Below are 18,323 nucleotides of genomic sequence, written 5' to 3'. Positions count from 1 at the left end.
AAGATGAGGTTAGGGTGGGCATTGCAATACGGAATAGATCATGCACAATCATGATCCCCCTCTTCGTAACTCCATCTTCTTGTTTCATTGATGACAACAGAGTGGGAGTCCGTAAATACTGAGCCAACCTAAAGCCTCCATACAACACCACTGTCCAGAATGGTTTTCAAATGTCAGCACAGCAAAGAAGATTTTTGGGTTTTTTTCCCCCTTAAGGAACCCTGGGATCAGAGACTTGAGAAGCTTCACCCCCTTGAGGTAAAGAGTCTAGCTGTGAGTCACTTCTTGTGTTTCCGATGGCCCACGGGCTATAAGATGAAAGAGAAATGAGGATGCCTCAGCTCTTAGTTACCAAAACATTGCTATACGCAATTCTAGTACACTTCAGGATGTCTCTGCAATGCCAGAGCCTGGACAAGATTGGTCAGCGGCCCTGCACATGGGCCTGGGGTGTAGGGTCTCCAACACATGTAGTCTTGATGGTTAAGCAGAGTATTTCAAACCGAGTTACAGTGTGTACCAGAGTCTGTTTTCAGGAAAGACTGCTACAGAGGAATTAACGCTGTGCTCTGAACACAGGCTTTGTACGTACCAGCATCCCCTCTGGAGGGGATGAAACTCCACCTTTGACTGGCCAGCCCTGGAGAGGTGGAAACTTTGGAGGAGGATAGGGAGCAAATTCCCTCCAGTGTGACTTTGAGACATTATATAAAGAACGAGCATCCTCCCACTGTACCCTCTAATTGCGTCCCTGGCCTCATGAAGGTACGCAATGTGCCTTGGTCCCCACCTAGACGTTCTCGATCTTTACCCTGCCACAGCAGCATACTTTCCTTGCCAGGCACAACCAGCCACAGCAGCAGGTCCAGCTCTGGGCCAGACCAAAAATCCCTCTTCTCTGGCTCCTGTAACAACACTACAGCGAGGTGCCCAGCCTGGAGCCACGTGGGCAGTCAGAATACACTGGTCTCAGCAGAGTGTCCTCCAGGGCCCCAAGAAGCTGACACTGTCTCAGCATTTCTCATCAGCACCCTCATCTGGGATCCTCATGGTCCTCATGGGGGACTTCAACCACCCCGATATCTGTTGGAAGGACAACACAGCAGGGCATAGGCAATCCAGGAGGTTCCTGGAATGCATGGATGATAACTCCCTTCTCCAAGTGGCAGAGGAACCAATGAGGAGAGGTGCTTTGCTGGACCTTGTTCTCACCAACAAAGAAGGGCTGGTGGGCAACGTGATGCTCAAGGACAGCCTTGGCTGCAGTGATCATGAAACGGTGGAATTCAAGATACATAGGGAAGCAAGCAGGGTGCACAGCAGGCTCACTACCCTGGGTTTCAGGAGAGCAGACTTTGGCCTCTTCAGGGATCTCCTCGCTAGAGTACAATGGGATGAAGCCCTGAAGGGAAGAGGGGCACAAGAAAGCTGGTTAATATTCAAGGATCACCTCCTGCAAGCTCAGGAGCGGTGCACCCCAACAAAGAGAAAGTCAGGTAGGAACACTAGGAGGCCTGCATGGATGAACAAGGAGCTCCTGGACCAACTCGGACACAAAAAGAAGGCCTATAGAGGGCGGAAGCAAGGACAGGTAGCCTGGGAAGAATACAGAGAGATTGTCCGAGCAACCAGAGATCAGGTTAGGAAAGCTAAAGCCCTGATAGAGTTAAATCTGGCCAGGCACATCAAGGGCAACAAGAAAAGCTTCTATTGATATGTCAGTGATAAAAAGAGATCTAGGGAAAATGTAGGCCCTCCCCAGAAGGAAACATGGGACCTGGCTATCCGGGATATGGAGAAGGCTGAGGTTCTCAATGATTTCTTTGCCTCTGTCTTCACTGGCAAGAGCTCCAGCGGCACAGCCCAAGCCACAGAAGGCAAAGGCAGGGACTGGCAGAATGAAGAACCGCCCACTGTAGGAGAAGATCAGGTTCGAGACCATCTAAAGAACCTGAAGGTGGACAAATCCATGGGACCTGATGAGGTGCATCCACGGGTCCTGAGGGAGCTGGCAGATGAAGTTGCTAAGCCGCTGTCCATCATATTTCAGAAGTCGTGGCAATCTGGTGAAGTTCCCAATGACCGGAAGAGGGGAAATACAGTCCCCATTTTTAAAAAGGGAAAAAAAAGAAGACCCAGGGAACTACAGGCCAGTCTCTCCTCTGTGCCCGGCAAGATCATGGAGCAGATCCTCCTGGCAACAATGCTAAGGCACATGGAAAATAAGGAGGTGACTGGTGACAGCCAACATGGCTTCACTAAGGGCAAATCCTGCCTGACTAATTTGGTGGCCTTCTATGATGAGGCTACAGCATTGGTGGATAGGGGAAGAGCAACTGACATTGTGTACCTGGACTTATCCAAAGCATTTGATACTGTCCCACACGACATCCTTGTCTCTAAACTGGAAAGACATGGTTTTGAGGGATGGACCACTCGGTGGATAAGGAATTGGCTGGATGGTCGCACTCAAAGAGTTGTGGTCAACGGTTCAATGTCCACGTGGAGGCCAGTGACGAGTGGTGTTCCTCAGGGGTCAGTACTGGGACCGGTGCTGTTTAACATCTTTGTTGGAGACATGGACAGTGGGATCGAGAGCACCCTCAGCAAGTTTGCAGATGACACCAAGTTGTGTGGTGTTGTGGACACGCTGGAGGGAAGAGATGCCATCCAGAGGGACCTTGACAGGCTGGAGAGGTGGGCCTGTGAGAACCTCATGAAGTTCAACAAGGCCAAGTGCAAGGTCCTGCACGTGGGTCGGGGCAATCCCAAGCACAAGAACAGGCTGGGCGGAGAATGGATCGAGAGCAGCCCTGAGGAAAAGGACTTGGGAGTGCTGGTGGATGAGAAGCTCAGCATGAGCCGGCACTGTGAGCTGGCAGCCCAGAAAGCCAACCGTGTCCTGGGCTGCATCCAAAGCAGCGTGGGCAGCAGGGCGAGGGAGGGGATTCTGCCCCTCTGCTCTGCTCTGCTCTGGTGAGACCCCACCTGGAATACTGAGTTCAGCTCTGGAGTCCCCAGCACAAGAAGGACATGGAGCTACTGGAACGAGTCCAGATGAGGGTCACGAAGATGGTCAGAGGGCTGGAGCACCTCTGCTATGAAGACAGGCTGAGAGAGTTGGGGCTGTTCAGCCTGGAGAAGGCTCCGGGGTGATCTTATTGCAGCCTTCCAGTACCTAAAGGGGCTACAGGAAAGCTGGAGAGGGGCTTTGGACAAGGGTGTGTAGTGACAGGACAAGGGGCAATGGCTTTAGACTGAAAGCGGGGAGATTTAGATTAGATCTAAGGAAGAAATTTTTCACTCAGAGGGTGGTGAGGCACTGGAACGGGTTGCCCAGAGAAGTTGTGGCTGCCCCATCCCTGGCAGTGTTCAAGGCCAGGCTGGATGAGGCTTTGGGCAACCTGGTGTAGTGGAGGGTGTCCCTGCCCATGGCAGGGGGGTTGGAACTAGATGATATTTGAGGTCCCTTCCAACCCAAACCATTCTGTGATTCTATGATCTGTGGGAGAGAAACTGGGGAGAAGCAGGAACAGAGACAAGGCCTGCCCAAAAAACCCGAGTGTATCACAGCGGGGAATAAAGGACCGGAGCAGAGGCTGTTGCCTGTCACCCCGGGCTACAGCCGCAGCACCCCGCCTCTGGGCTGCTCTGAAGACAACAGCTGGCGGTTGCACACACGAGCTCACAAGACTTGTGTCTGTCCTGCTGGGACCCAGCAGCACCGGGACCAGGAGCACACGCTCGGGTTGCCGAACGCGGAGGTGCTGCCCGCAGCTGTGCGGAAGCAGAGCTGCCGGCGGCGCTGGCAGAGGCGGGGCAGCGCTCCTCGCTTCCTTCCCGCCGGAAGCTGCACTTCCCGCGGAAGCCGAGCGGGCGGTTGGGCAGCAGCGCTGCGCTCGCGCTGCCTCAGGCGCTGCGTGGAACCGCGCGAAACAAAAGGGCGCTGCGTTGGCCGGGAATCGAACCCGGGTCAACTGCTTGGAAGGCAGCTATGCTCACCACTATACCACCAACGCGCCGCGCACGCGCCGCCCCTCTGAGCCTGCACTTCACGCACTCGCTGCCTCCCGCTCCCGCACGGACCGCGCGCTCTCCTCCTCACAGCCCCCCGCACACAAACAGCACCTCAGCCTCCTACACACTGCGGCTCTTTCTACGGCGCTCCCACGGGACCTCGGAGATCTCAACATGCCCCGAAAGATCCATACGGCCCCTCACCACCAGGGACTGACCACCTGCGGACCGGCGCACTGGACAAAGCGCCACTCAGCTCCACCCGTCGATGCTGCACACGCCTTGGCTGCACACCAGGCTCCGACGGACCCACGCAGCGGGGCTCTGCCCAACACCCAGCCCCGCACCGAAGCACACACACACAAAGAAACCATCACGCTGACGCACTTTTTCACCCCTCTCTCGCTGCTGCTGCTGCTGCTGCTGCTGCCGCCTCTGCGGCTCCTGCTAATGCTGCCGCTCCTCATCTGCCTTCACACCCGGGACAGCTGGGCACGCACTGTGCGGCTGTAGCTGTGTTTGCCTCTGTCTGCCTGTGCTGCTAGAAGCACAGACAAACACCCACACGGCTGCTCACTCTTTTCTGCACCTTCACTGCACCTGCAGTGCGCCTGCCGTGCACCTGCAGTGTACTGCAGGGCGCTGAAAACACCGTGACGAAGCTCATGCATCAGAACACAAGAACATGGCTTAGCAAAAACTGTTCTAGAAGAAACAGACTCAGCTTGGGGAAATCAATTTATTACCAATTCAAATATATTCACGTAGTGAGGGGAAAAAAAAAAAAAAAGGCAAACCTAAACCACCACCTTTCCTCCCTCTTACCCAGGCTCAACTGCACTCCTTCACTCTAGACTCCTCTAACAACCCACATGACACAGGGAGGATGCATTTTCCCTCTGCTCTTCCTCACCCTTTTTTTTTTTTTCCCTTTCTCCTCTCTCTGTATGGCTTTTTCTACTCTTTCTGGACTATATTTTTGTAAGGGCCTCAAACACTGCTGGTACTTCGGCTGTGCCCTGCGGTGGGTCTGCTGTGAAGGTGGAATCAGCTGTGTCTGGCACAGGGCAGCCCCTTACCTCTTCTCACAGAGGCCACCCTGCAGCACCCCCTCTCCCCTCCACTACCAACACCTCAGTCACACGTGGCCAATGCAGTGCCCACTGGGAATACCTGCACAGCTCTGCTCCTGGCTGGGCCTTCGAGTGGGCAAGGCAGCAGGCAAGGACAAAGAAAGCTCTCAGGTCTTCCAGCCAATCACACTGGTGTTTCCCCAAAAAACTAGCACCAGCCTTGTCCTCCTCCCCACCTGCAGGGCCCTGGAGGTCCCCACCCATGGCTGGGCACTTGGGGATTGAGCTGCGTGATGGGAAAAGAGAAACACCTCTGTCCCCAGGACAGCCACTGCCCTGTGGGGTGAGGCTCTGCTGTGCTGTGCTGTTCTGTGCCGTGCCTGCTGCTCCACACAACAGCCTGCCTTGCTGAGGGACACTGTGGGAGTGCTGGCTGCTGAGAAAGCAGAGGAGAAGGTGGCAGTGGCAGAGAGAAGGGGCTGAGGGTGAGGGAGAGCCGTGGCCATGGGTGCGCAGAGAGCGGGGGCGCAGCAGTGCAGTTACGAACTGGCTGAAAGATGCAAGGGAGAGGCAGCAGCTGCTGCCGCTGGAGTGAGTGGTGGGAAAAAAGAAAACGGAGTAGCAGAGGATGGTTTCGATCCATCGACCTCTGGGTTATGGGCCCAGCACGCTTCCGCTGCGCCACTCTGCTCTGTTAACAGCCCCCCCTCAGACCTCCCACCGTGCTGCCATACGCTCCCGGGCACTGCCAGCAACAGGGCTTGCACTCATGCTGCTTTCCCTTCCTCCTGCCTGTGCTCTGCACACTCTTTTCCTAAAGAACTTCAGTTCTCTGCATGGATTGTCTACAAGATTTTCCACCCTTCACACGGACACCTGCCTCACCCCAAGGTCCATGATGGCCAGAACTTCTGAAGGGAGACTGCTGTTTTAGTTGGTCCCCCTCTGCACTCACTTCCGCAGTCGGTGTGCTTTGTCTTCCCGCTTCTGGGCTGCTTGCATCCCCTTCCCAGATCGCTCTCTCCTACTCTTTGGGACAGCTTGGCCAACTGATGACATTGGTTTAATGCTCTTGCTGCCATATAGGTGCCTACAAGTGACCTGTCATAAGTCTATCTCCTGTTATATTATTGATAAGTTCATTTTACCAGCAATAACTTTGTAGTAACCTCTAAGATTATAGATATTTTTTGCTTCTGTTATTGACTGATGCTGTTATTGTCACTGTTACTGATCGTCGCTACTATTTATTGACATAATTATTGATTGCTGCTATAGTATTGATTGCTGAGAATAATTTGTAATAGCTTGAGATATAGATATTTGCTTTACTAATCATAGCTAGACTTGCTAGTGGTATTTCTGGTAATCCGTAATAGAGAAATGTTGAGGATAAAGCCGCCGTGTCCACGCGTATTGCAGAATCCTACAAACACACAGTCACAGCCTGTACGCGACTGCAGGCCAGGTGACCGTTTAGGTCACGATGGCACGGACAGCTCAATGACACCTACAGCTTTGGTCCGCTAAACTGCACCCAGAAGAGCACTCACCATGTTAGGCATCTTGATTCTACGTGCTGTGAATTCAGGCACTGAAGGATCTGTAGGATCTGGCTTCCTCCCATCTTTGTTACCTCTCCTCATCTCCTTCATTAGATACGAGAAAAGAAGCAATAGCCATTGTTGAAGCTTCTGCTGGGCTTGAGTCACAGCACCACCCTGCTCCTGCCCCGTGCACAAAATCTGTGCAGGGCTTGTAAGAGAGATTATCGTTGTTGGATACCGTCCTTCTGGCCTATGCTGCCTCCCGCAAAACGGCATGACCAGCACGCATAAAGCCCTCGCTATCTATCTGCAACTCGGATAATTTGCTCACATTTTCAAAGACTTTGTTTTCCAGCTCAGTGCTGAAACTACTGGGCCACAGAACTCTCAGAATTGTCTAAAATCATGAGAGCACAGTTTAACATGGCAAGAGAGAAAAAAAAGTCAGTCCTGCAGTCACCTGTCCAGAGACAGGATCCTTCAGGGAATTGTCTGAAGGCTTGCTGACAAAGGCCTCTGTGTAGAGGTATGCTCCTGCGTACAACAAGCAGCCACAGCGTGCTCTGCACTGTCAGAGATTCACTGACGTCTATGGAACCATGACTTCTTAAAGACACTTCTGCTTTCTCCTCCATATATGACTTCAAGGATGAAAAGGAAACACAAAACTCCGGAGAAACCTTGTAAGACAGGACTAATGTGTAGCTGATTGTCTTATTTTCGTGTGACAAGGCTCAAATTTTGGTCTCCTCCAGCCTTGCTTGTGAACTTCCTCAAGTCTCAGTCTTCCAAGTTCTTGCACCTAATGTCCATGATTTTGTTTTGGAGAAATGTATTGCACGTGCTTGTACCAGACATGAAAAGGGAGACAGGTTGGACTGGCAATTATCTTTACAGAAAGATGCTCGCTCCTCTTTCATTATTTGTTTTTTAATATGTAAGTTACATTTTGATAAATAAGCTTATACTATGTTTATATTTGGGCAAAACAGTGAACTGCAAAGAGAAATAATCATAGAATCACAGAATGGTTTGGGTTGGAAGAGACCTCAAAGATCATCCAGTTCCAACCCCCCTGCCATTGGCAGGGACACCTTCCACCACACCAGGTATCTCAAAGCCTCGTCCAGCCTGGCCGTGAACACGTCCAGGGATGGGGCAGCCACAACTCCTCTGGGCAATCGGTTCAAGTGGTTCACCACTCTCATTGTAAAAAATTTCTTCTTTGTATCTAATCGAAATCTCCCCTCTTTCAGTTTGAAGCCATTGCTCTTTGTCCTGTCACTAGACGTCCTCATAAAAAGTTCCTCTCCAGCTTTCTTGTAAGCCCCCTTCAGGTACTGGAAGGCTGCTAGAAGATCACTCCGGAGCCTTCTTTTCTCCAGAGTGAACAACCCCAACTCTCTCAGCCTGTCTTCAGAGGAGAGGTGCTCCAGCCCTCGGGTCATTTTTGTGCCCCTCCTCTGGACCCACTCCAACAGCTCCATGTCCTTCTTGTGTCGGGGACCCCAAAGCTGAATGCAGTATTCCAGGTGGGGTCTCACAAGAGCAGAGCACAGAGGCAGAATCCCCTCCCTCGACGTGCTGGCCACGCTGCTTTGGATGCAACCCAGGATATGGTCGGCTTTCTGGACTGCCAGCGCACGTTGTCGGCTCATGTTGAACTTCTCATCAACCAGGGCTGCTCTCAATCCATTCTCCGCCCAGCCTGTACTTGTGCTTGGGATTGCCCCGACCCGCGTGCAGGACCTTGCACTTGGCCTTGTTGAACTTCATGAGGTTCTCACAGGCCCACCTCTCCAGCCTGTCAAGGTCCCTCTGGATGGCATCCCTTCCCTCCAGCGTGTCCACAACACCACACAACTTGGTGTCATCTGCAAACTTGCTGAGGGTGCTCTCGATCCCACTGTCCATGTCACCAACAAAGATGTTAAACAGCACCGGTCCCAGTACTGACCCCTGAGGAACACCACTCATCACTGGCCTCCACGTGGACATTGAACCGTTGACCACAACTCTTTGAGTGTGACCATCCAGCCAATTCCTTATCCACCGAGTGGTCCATCCCTCAAAACCATGTCTTTCCAGTTTAGAGACAAGGATGTCGTGTGGGACAGTATCAGTTCCTTCAACACGCCTGGGTGCTTCCCATCCAGTCTTATCAACTTTTATGAGTACAATTGACCAAAGTGCTCTGGCTGTGTCTTCTCATCCTGCTCGTGCTGCTTCACTCCCACATGCTCTGCTAACAGGCTTAAGGAACTGGGGACACTGAAGACAGACCTTCTCAGTGAAACATAAGGCAAAAAAGGCATTGCATACTTCAGCCTTTTCTGTGTCCTGGGTCATGAGGTCTGCTGCTTGTTGACCAGTGGACTTAGATTTTCCTTAGCCTTCCTTCTGCTGTCAATGTACATCTAGAAACTGTTGTTCTTGCCCTTCCAATACCTTACTAGCTCCAACTCCAGCTGAGTGCTGGCTTTGTTAACTCCATCCCTGCATGGTCTATATTCCTTCTGGTTTGCCTGTCCCTGTTTCCACCTTCCGTGTACTTCCTTTCTTGTTTGAGCCAGGGGAGCCCACACCAAGGGCTTCTGGTATCCTTTCTGAAGCAAAACAGTCACCCACACTAAATGCGGGAGCAATAGAGAGATCTGGCTGCCCTACATACCACTCTAAGATTAAGACAGAAGGATGATTTTTCAATCATTCTCCTTCTATGACCTGACTCACTGCAGCAGCTGACACCACAGGCCACAGGGCATCCACACCCCCAGTCTGACTCCGGTAGTGGGTACCGGTTCTCGCTCACGGACACGCAGGTCTAATCAGTGGCTGAGAAAAGATTTAACGAGAAGATGTAAGATGATGGGACAGACTGGGGAGATGAGGTGCAGGGCTCAGCCAGACAAATTTACATGTAAAATAGGCTGGCCCTATTTTACATGTGACCAACCCATCTTATACCTTTTTCTGTCTACCCTTCCTTTGTTCCTCCCTGTTTCCCCTTCATTGGGTCATTGATTGACCAGGTTGGGTTCTCCTCACTGTCTCCCTTGTCATTTGATGGTCAAATTTGTGTCCCTGAAAGTTCTTGTTCATCACTTCCTCCCTTTCTTATCATCCCTTGTCACATCGAGAAAGGTCTTTGACGAGATATCCCTAAAGCAGCTGGCAGGCGCTGCCTTTCCCTGTATCCTTGCAAAGGTGTTGAGTTTTTTCACCGTATGGGCTATGTTTACACTGCCGTTTCTAGCTTTGTTTCATGGCCCGTGACTACTCATTAATATATGTCATTATATTATATCATTAATATATGTCATTAATATTAATATATGTCATTATTATTATCATCATTATTATATGTTGCATTAATATATGTCATTCTTCTACCCCATACTTCTCTTTTTCTTTCCCGTTTTGTCTGATTCTTATTCCCAAAATCTTCTTTTACCAAAACTAGTAACTTACACTACTCGTGGTGCATTGACCTTGGCCTGCAGCCAGACTCCCACCCAGCTGTTCTCTCATGCCCCTCCTCAACAGGACAGGAAAGGAGGAGAAAAGAAGATGAAAAAGTTCTGTGCAGGGGATGAGGAACGGAGAGCTGTGGTCGGTTCGTAACAGCGTGCCTCGGCAACTCCTTCCTCCTCGTGCTTTTCCCCTTCGGCAGTGTGGGTCCTCTCTGGGGGATGTAGTCCTTCCGATAAACCTGCTCTAGCGTGGGCTGTGAACTGCAGTTTTCCATGACCAAAACCTCACTGCGTACACCTAATACTCCAGGAATTGTAGTATTGTCCTTTTGTATTTGTAGTAGAGTGCTTCTGGTACTTCTGGTCTAAGAGACAGTGATGTAAATTAGGTATTAATCACACAAATTGGAAGAGAAAATGCCGCTTGGAGATAAGCAAGAGCGGAATTGGGGTTGAGGCTAGATCAAAATAAGCAGAGAGAAAATGAAAGCACAAGTCACATTTTGCTTTAATGAACACTCCACCTGGCAAGCCAGAAAAAGAACCAGATAGAAAGTATTAGGTTCAACGAGTTGAGAAACAATCCCCTCCCATAGCTTGCTTTCAGCCTACATGAGAAGGGAATTAAATAAAGCTACTGCAGCTACCTGGCAATGTTTCAGTTCATCCTTTCTGTTTTAAAGTGAGCAAGTTCTAACTAGTTTGGGAAAGAGATCTTTGTTCAGCGAGGGAATAAAATCAGATCAAGTCTAGACTTGAATCCCGTCCCTCCCATCAGTAGGAAGGACACTTCCAGGAGACACAGCTCGTCCCCTCCAGTTGAAAGGTGCTAACTTTTTTCTTATCTCAACTCATTATTGAAGTGTGGGTTGAGTTTTTTTCGGGGAGAGGGGGAGGGGATAGGGGAAGTTTCGGGCCACCACTTTTACTTTGATTGAGAGGAAACCAAACTTATTTTTTCCCCAGCCAGTGACTTTATATACTTGTGGACATAGAGGTATAACCATGGGGGAGGACAAGAATTTTATAAACCGCTTTTGCAATATTCCTACACTGAGTCAGCCTTACTGAATTGCTTGCAAGGACAGAGTTGCAACAACTAAAATTTATTCTGATATACTGAGCAAAACAAGGCCAGGCATTTTCTGGATTTAACAGGAAAAGATTGCTAAAATGGCACAGACCTTTTTGAAAGGCATTTCACCTCATTCACAAATTCCATTAATTTCTCTTTACTAGGGAAACACTTATGCTCTGTGCAGCTACAAGGAATCCATCACCTGGACGGAGAAAATACGGCCATCTGCTTCCTAAGTAGCCACTTGTCAATGCATCTCCTCAGGCTTTGCTTGACTTCCTGATTCCTCAGGCTGTAGATGATGGGGTTGAGCATGGGGGTGACAACGGTGTAAGACAAAGAAACCATTTTCTTGGTGCTGGATGAGAGGCTGGACTTGGGTCGCAGGTGGACGATGCCAGTTGTGCTGTAGAAAAGAGTCACTACCACCAGGTGAGCTGCACAGGTGGAAAAGGCCCTCCTCTGGCCTGCAGCTGAGGGTATCTGAAGAACAGCATGGATAATGCGAAGGTAAGAGATGGCTATCAGAGAGAAAGGAATCATCACTATTATGACAATAGCGATAAAAATCAGTAGTTCAAACAAGGCTGTGTCTGCACACACCAGCTTCAGCACAGGAGAAACATCACAGAAGAAATGGTCGATCCCGTTCCTCCCACAGAAGGGCAGGGTAAATAACCATGTGGTGAAGCCCAGAGCCACAGGGACACCAGACAGCCAAGACCCGATAGCCATCTTGAAGCAGCGATCCCTGTTCATTGTGGTGGCATAATGCAACGGGTGGCATATTGCCACTTGCCGGTCATAAGCCATTGCACCCAAGAGGAAACACTCACAGGTGACAAAAAGAATAACAGAGTTGAGCTGCAAGGCGCAAGCTGTGAAGGAAATCGTTTTTCTCTTCACCAGCAGAATCGCAAGCATCCTGGGGACAATGCTCAGGCTGTAGCAAATCTCTATCAAGGCAAGATTCTTTAGGAAGTAGTACATGGGCATGTGTAGAACACGGTCGATGGTTGCGATCACAACAATCAGAGAGTTCCCTATCAAGATGGCCAGGAACATGATGGAAATCAGTGTGAAAAATAGGAGCTGCATCTTGCCTTGGAAAGCAAACCCCAAAAGTAAGAAGTGAGTAGCGATAGTTTGGTTTCCCAGCTTCGTTTCCTCAGCAGGTCCCATCCTAAAAGACAAAAAATAACCCGGACACTACAAAAGCATTAGTAGCTTGGGACAGACTTGTGAGCTCAGAAATAGCTCCAGTTGCAAGTAAAATGGCGTTTAAAACCTGAGGTGAAACTCGGATTGGATACCACAGAGACCCCAGTTCAAAAAACCTCAGCTGGCAAACCTGTACAAGATCATCTTTAACAGTCATGGGCTGGGATTCCACCTCCCTAAATTAGGTGAACAGTAGATGGACAAACAAATTTCAAATAACCATTCTGTGCTTATTTTATACAGAAAGAAGTGGATACCTCCAAAGGGCAGTCACCTTAGCCTAAGAGTGGCGTTTATGACGAGACAGCAGAATTTCACTTTGGATGGGCTGGATGTCTCTCAGTTAACATCAGCATCTAAATGTCTATAGACATCTAAACGTGAGCTGATCATCTTAGAATCACTCGATATTTAATGACGAGAAATATAGCAGGAGACAGAAGCATAATTTCTTTCCTTCTAAGATGGATGTCCAAGGTTACCAGGATTGCCAGTATCATTAATAATGAAGTGAGTAATACGATGGCCAAATTTTTGGATAGCTGGAATTAACTGAAATTCGTTTATTAATGGTGCTCTAAGCTAGGTGATATGGAGATCCTGTTGCTTTCCACCTACTGGTTTGACTCAAGCAGAAGTGATCTACCTACGTTATTTTCATTGTCAATCCTGCAAAAGTACAATCGCAACCTAAACAAGTTTAAATTAATAAAAGTCTTCATGCACTTACTTCTGTTTCATCAAATCCTGTAAAATCCAAATTCTGAGTTTTCATTTCAGATAAGCTCTGGGGAGTAAGAAGATGCTCAGCATACAAACAACTGCCCACAAAAAAGTGTTGGCCAGCATCTACACCTTGCTGCCATTACTTGGGAATTGATCATCCCATCAGATCTGCTAGCAGAATTATATGTCTGGGAAACTTCCTGGACTGTTTCAGCCAAAATATACTTGGCTGATTTTTGAAAGGCACGTTTTTTTCTGTATGTACACCATTGGGATTGAGGTAATCTGGCCCACAACAACGGGAGTCTAGTTTTACTCTTAGGCTCACTAAGAGTACTCTGAGGGTCGACATTTTCTCTTCAGGTGTCATGTGCATGAGATGAGAATATAGATATAGATATAGATATAGATATAGATATAGATATAGATATAGATATAGATATAGATATAGATATAGATATAGATATAGATATAGATATAGATATAGATATAGATATATACACACACACACAGATGTGTAACAAAAATTCCAAACTAATAATGAGAAATAAATTGCTTAGACTCTGTGAAGAGATCTCTATGCCCAGGAGGATTTTGGTTTCCATCCACAGATGAAGGAAGACTCTCGCTACCTACACAGCAGTCAAACTGCATCACTGACAATGATCAAATCGCTTAAGATTTTGGAGTCTTTAGGTTTCCAGGATTTCTGAAAATGCCTTTTCCTTTTCCTCAGCAATGATGAAAGAGAAAATGAGGAGACGAGAAAGTATAGACACTGTTGTTCATTTGTTCAACACGTTTATCAGCAAAATAGGCAGCTACAGTTGCCAAAGATTTCTGTAGACAATAGAAATAAGCAAGTATACTGTCAGTGTAATGAATGTGTCTCCAGCATAGAGATCTAAAATAACACAAATTGCTGATGCCATGGAGGTTCCTATTTCTCTCAGATGAGCGAGTGAGTAATTCAGACGTAAAAATCTGCATTGCCAGTGCCTAAAGGTAGGTGGGATAGATTCCTCTAGTATATCGTAATAGCAGCTCCAGGCTCCAAGTAAAAAAATGAACCATGGAAACACACTCATGTTTTGGTTTTGCCTTACAAACCAACTAGAATGAGGAATAGAAATTGAAATGTTACCTTATGTTTCTAAAACTGGTAGAATTTTCTCTCTCTCTTCAGCAGGGGCGATAATTCCAAAGGCAGAGGGTAAGAAAAAATATGAATAGGGAGAAAAACAAAAGAAGAAAAAAAATCCTTTTGCTTTCCTCTGCCAGAGGCAGCATCTCCTCTCTGATTCCAAAGGCTCCTAGAGCTAACGGGTGGAGGTATTTGAATTTTCATGTGCTCCCAGTAGGATTCCAAAGGAATGATTCATCTCATCCATGAGATAAATTCCAAGAAAATATCTTTCTCTCAGCTAGTTACGAATTAATCCTTACTAGATAAGAAGTAGATTTCTGCATTCTAGATTTTCAAAGTCGCACATGATGTGGTTGTTAGTTAGACAGTTTGCATTATTTATTTCTCTCTGAACTCCTCCTTCTTGGAGGAGAAACTGAGATATTTTTTCTATGAGTAGCAAAATCACCAAGAAAGTATGGAGTTGTAAAGAGGGAAATAAATCTATTAGCTTAAATAAATGAAAAAAACATGACCAAATGAGGCAACTATTTGGTTGTCTCCTTCACCCTAACCAGTGTTAGAAAAACTAAGTATTTTATCCTAGGTTTTTTTTCCAGATACATATTTAGGCCATTCATTGATACTAAACTAGGAGGACCTGTGGGCTCCCTTGAGGGTAGAGAGGCCTTACAGAGAGAACTGGACAGACTAGAGATCCGGGCAATCATCAACTGTATGGAATTTAATGAAAGCAAGTTCAAGATTCTCTAGCTGGGCAGGGTAATCCTGGTTTTACGTACAAACTGGGGGATGAGAGGCTGGAGAGCGGCCTCACGAAAAGAGATCTGGGGATTGGGTTGATGGCAAATTGAGTAGGAGTCAACAGTGTGCCCTGGCAGCCAAAAGGGCAAACCATGGCCTGGGGTACCTCAAGCACAGAGTAGCTAGCTGGTCGAGGCAGGTGATTGTCCCACTCTGCACTGCACTGATACAACCCCACCTCGAGTCCTGTGTGCAGTTTCGGGCATCTCTAATATAAGAAGGACATCAAACTGTTGTTTGTTGAGTGTGTCCAGAGGAGGGCAAACAAGATGATGAAAGGCCTCGAGGGCAAGACTTGGAAGGAGCAGTTGAGGCCACTTGGTTTGTTCAGCCTGGAGAAGAGAAGGCTGAGGAATGACCTCATCACAGTCTACAACTTCCTTAAGCAGGGGCAGAGGAGGGAGAGGTGTCAATCTCCTCTCTCTAGTGACCAGCAATAGGATGTGGGTAAACGGAATGAAGCTGAGCCAGGGCAAGTTCAGGTTGGACATTAGGAAAAGGTTCTTCATGCTCTTAGTCATATGGCTGAGTTTTGGGTAGTCCTCCAGGGAGCAGGGAGTTGGACTTGATGATCTTTATGGCTCCCTTCCAACTTGAGATATTCTATGATTCTATGATTCATTTTCAAAATTAACTTACCTCTGCTTCTTGAAAGGCCTTTTTTATTATTTCGAAAATTGCTTTCCTTAAAGGGAAAAAATACACAGAATATATTCTAATAATGCTAAAAACATAAAAATAAAATTAAAACATTAATGTTGAGCTCAATTATTTTTTTATTTTACCAAATATCCTTTCTCTACTACTTTGTTTTTATTGTACTGGTTGTTTAAATCTGTTCTAGTTAGATCAGAACTTCCCATTGCTCCTTGCTGGGTTTTTTTATTCACCCAGGAAAAAAAAAATCATCTGCACATAGAAAATTGAAAGCATATTTCTCTGGAAACCTCACAATATCTATTATGGGACAATCACAAATGGATCCATAAAAATAATAAGTAGAAAGACATAAATCATGAGCAAGTACACTGGTGTCAGCAAGGGTAGCCTGGTGCGCAACTGGAACAAAGAAATCAAGGTAGACAATATCACAGAATCACAAAATGACAGAATGGTTGAGGATGGAAGGGATTTCTGGAGATCACCTCGTCCAATCCTCCCCTGCTCAAGCAGGGTCATCTAGAGCCAGATTCCCAGGACCATGTCCAGACTGCTTTTGAATATCTCTGAGGAGGGAGACTCCATAACCTCCCTGGGCAACCTGTGCCAGTGCTCAGTCATCCTCACAGTAAAAAAACATTTCCTGATGTTCAGAAAGAACCTGCTGTGTTTCAGTTTGTGCCCTTTGGCTCTGGTCCTGGCACGGGGCACCACTGAAAAGAGCCTGACTCCTTCTTCTTTACTCCCTGATACGCATTAATAAGATCTCCCTGAGCCTTCTCTTCTCCAGGCTGAACAGTCCCAGATCTCCCAGCCTTTCCTCATATGTGAGGTGTTCCAGTCTCTTCACCATCTTGGTGGCTGTTTGCTGTACTCTCCAGTATGTCCATGTCTCTCTTGTACTAAGGAGCGCAGCACTGGACACAGCTGTCCAGATGCATCCTCACCAGTGTTGAGTAGAGAGGAAGGATCGTATCCCTTGACCTACTGGCAACAACTCTCCTAATGCAGCCCAAAACACCATTCACCTTCCTTGCAGCAATGACAAAGAAGGGAGTATCTAACTGCTCTCCCTTCATCTGCTAAACTGGTCCTTTCAACACAGAAGGTTATAAGGTTGGTAAAGCATGATTTCCCCTTGATGAAGCTATGCTGACTGCTCCTGATGATCACAATCTTGTTCTTTATGTGCTTGGAAATGGTTCAAAGGATTAGCTGCTCCATCGCCTTCCCAGGGACCAAGGTGAGGCTGACCAGCCTGTAGTTCTCTGGGTCCTCCTTCTTACCCTTTTCAAAGACAAGAGTGACGTTTGCTTTCCTCCAGTCCTCAGGAATCTCTCCCAGTTACCGTGATTTTCAAAGATTATTGAGAATGGCTTCACAATAACTTTAGCCCGATCCCTCAGCACTCATAAGAGCATCTCATCAGGGTTCATGGATTTATATACGTCTGATATTCCCTGACCTGATCTTCTTTCACCAACAATATGTCATCTTTGCTCCAGACTCTGCCTCTGATCTCTAGTGTCTAGGATTCCTGAAGGCTGGTCTTGCTAGTAAAGACCAAGGCAAAGGCTGCATTCAGTATATCTGCCTTTTCTGCATCCTGTGTCACCAGGTCCCCCAACAAATTCAGCAATGGGCCCGCGTTTTCCCTAGTCTGCCTATTGTCACCTATGTACTTACAGAAGCCCTTCTCGCTGTCTCTGACATCCCTGGCCAGATTCAATTCCATTTCAGCTTTGGCTTTCATAACTGCATCTCTGCATGCTCAGGCAGAGCAAGAATATTTGAAAAATAATAATTCTTAATTATCTCATGGTCTTTTGTCATGCGAACTGCCAGCCAGATGCTTTAGGGAATATACATGTGTGGTCAATCAAAAAAACCCTCCCACGCACTCGCATGCACACACATGCACCATAGACTGGAGGAATGCTCTGAAGAGGCAAGCAGAGGCTAGAGCCCTTGAGGATCAGGGGATGATGATGATGATGGAGCAACTGCTTCCAGCTGTTGCAAAAGAAACAAAAATCATCTCAACATGAAAGGAAACTTGAGTGTACTATTTTTAATGTGGGGTTTTGGTTTGGGATTTTTTTGTTGTTTTTGTTTTTTTTTTTTTTTTAATGGGCAAAACCTATAACAAGCAGTTGTACTTAGAGAAATGCAGATCTAGAGCAGGGGAAAATTCATTTTAGGGTTATGCATGTTGTTGAAGTAACAGAGATTATGTATACAATGGGCTGGAAGCAAGTGTTGCCATCCAAACAAACTGATCCAAAAATCAGTTGATGACCCAGGAGTGTCACAGGTTAGAGCTGGAGGAGACGAAGAGATATATGTCCAGCTGCATGGCTGCAGACCATGACCTGACAGAGACACTTCTGCCTCACCTCTGTCCCTGAAGTGGACTGCTCACTGACAGAACTGTGGGATGAGGAGAGACCACACTGGACACTCCTGGTGTATTGGGTGCATGTGGTAAGGTTTTAGTAATGGGGAACTGCACGTCAAGGAAAACCCATGCTAGAGCAGGTTATCCTGAAGGACTGCAGCTCCCAGAGAGGACCCATG

General features: G+C 47.6%; 1 protein-coding gene and 2 non-coding genes across 3 annotated transcripts; all 3 read right to left on the bottom strand.

Moving 5' to 3' along the window:
• Positions 1-3,947: 3,947 nt before the first annotated feature.
• Positions 3,948-4,019, bottom strand: TRNAG-UCC (transfer RNA glycine (anticodon UCC)). Its single transcript has one exon. It is a non-coding gene; the product is annotated as a tRNA-Gly (tRNA).
• A 1,690-nt stretch (positions 4,020-5,709) lies between these two features.
• TRNAM-CAU (transfer RNA methionine (anticodon CAU)) lies at positions 5,710-5,781 on the bottom strand. The gene has a single exon. It is a non-coding gene; the product is annotated as a tRNA-Met (tRNA).
• A 5,605-nt stretch (positions 5,782-11,386) lies between these two features.
• On the bottom strand, positions 11,387-12,370 carry LOC147527883 (olfactory receptor 10A7-like). The gene has a single exon (XM_086620498.1). The coding sequence runs from the start codon at positions 12,368-12,370 to the stop codon at positions 11,387-11,389; it is 984 nt and encodes a 327-aa protein (XP_086476624.1).
• Positions 12,371-18,323: the final 5,953 nt, after the last annotated feature.

Source organism: Tauraco erythrolophus, chromosome 14 (genome assembly GCF_009769465.1).
Source record: "Tauraco erythrolophus isolate bTauEry1 chromosome 14, bTauEry1.pri, whole genome shotgun sequence".
Classification (NCBI taxonomy): Eukaryota; Metazoa; Chordata; class Aves; order Musophagiformes; family Musophagidae; genus Tauraco; species Tauraco erythrolophus.
The sequence above is the reverse complement of the archived record's forward strand: the minus strand, read 5'-3'. Positions and strand labels throughout refer to the sequence as shown.

Excerpts from the sequence above, each read along its gene's own strand:
- LOC147527883 (XM_086620498.1), bottom strand. The coding sequence starts at position 12,370 with ATGGGACCTGCTGAGGAAACGAAGCTGGGAAACCAAACTATCGCTACT.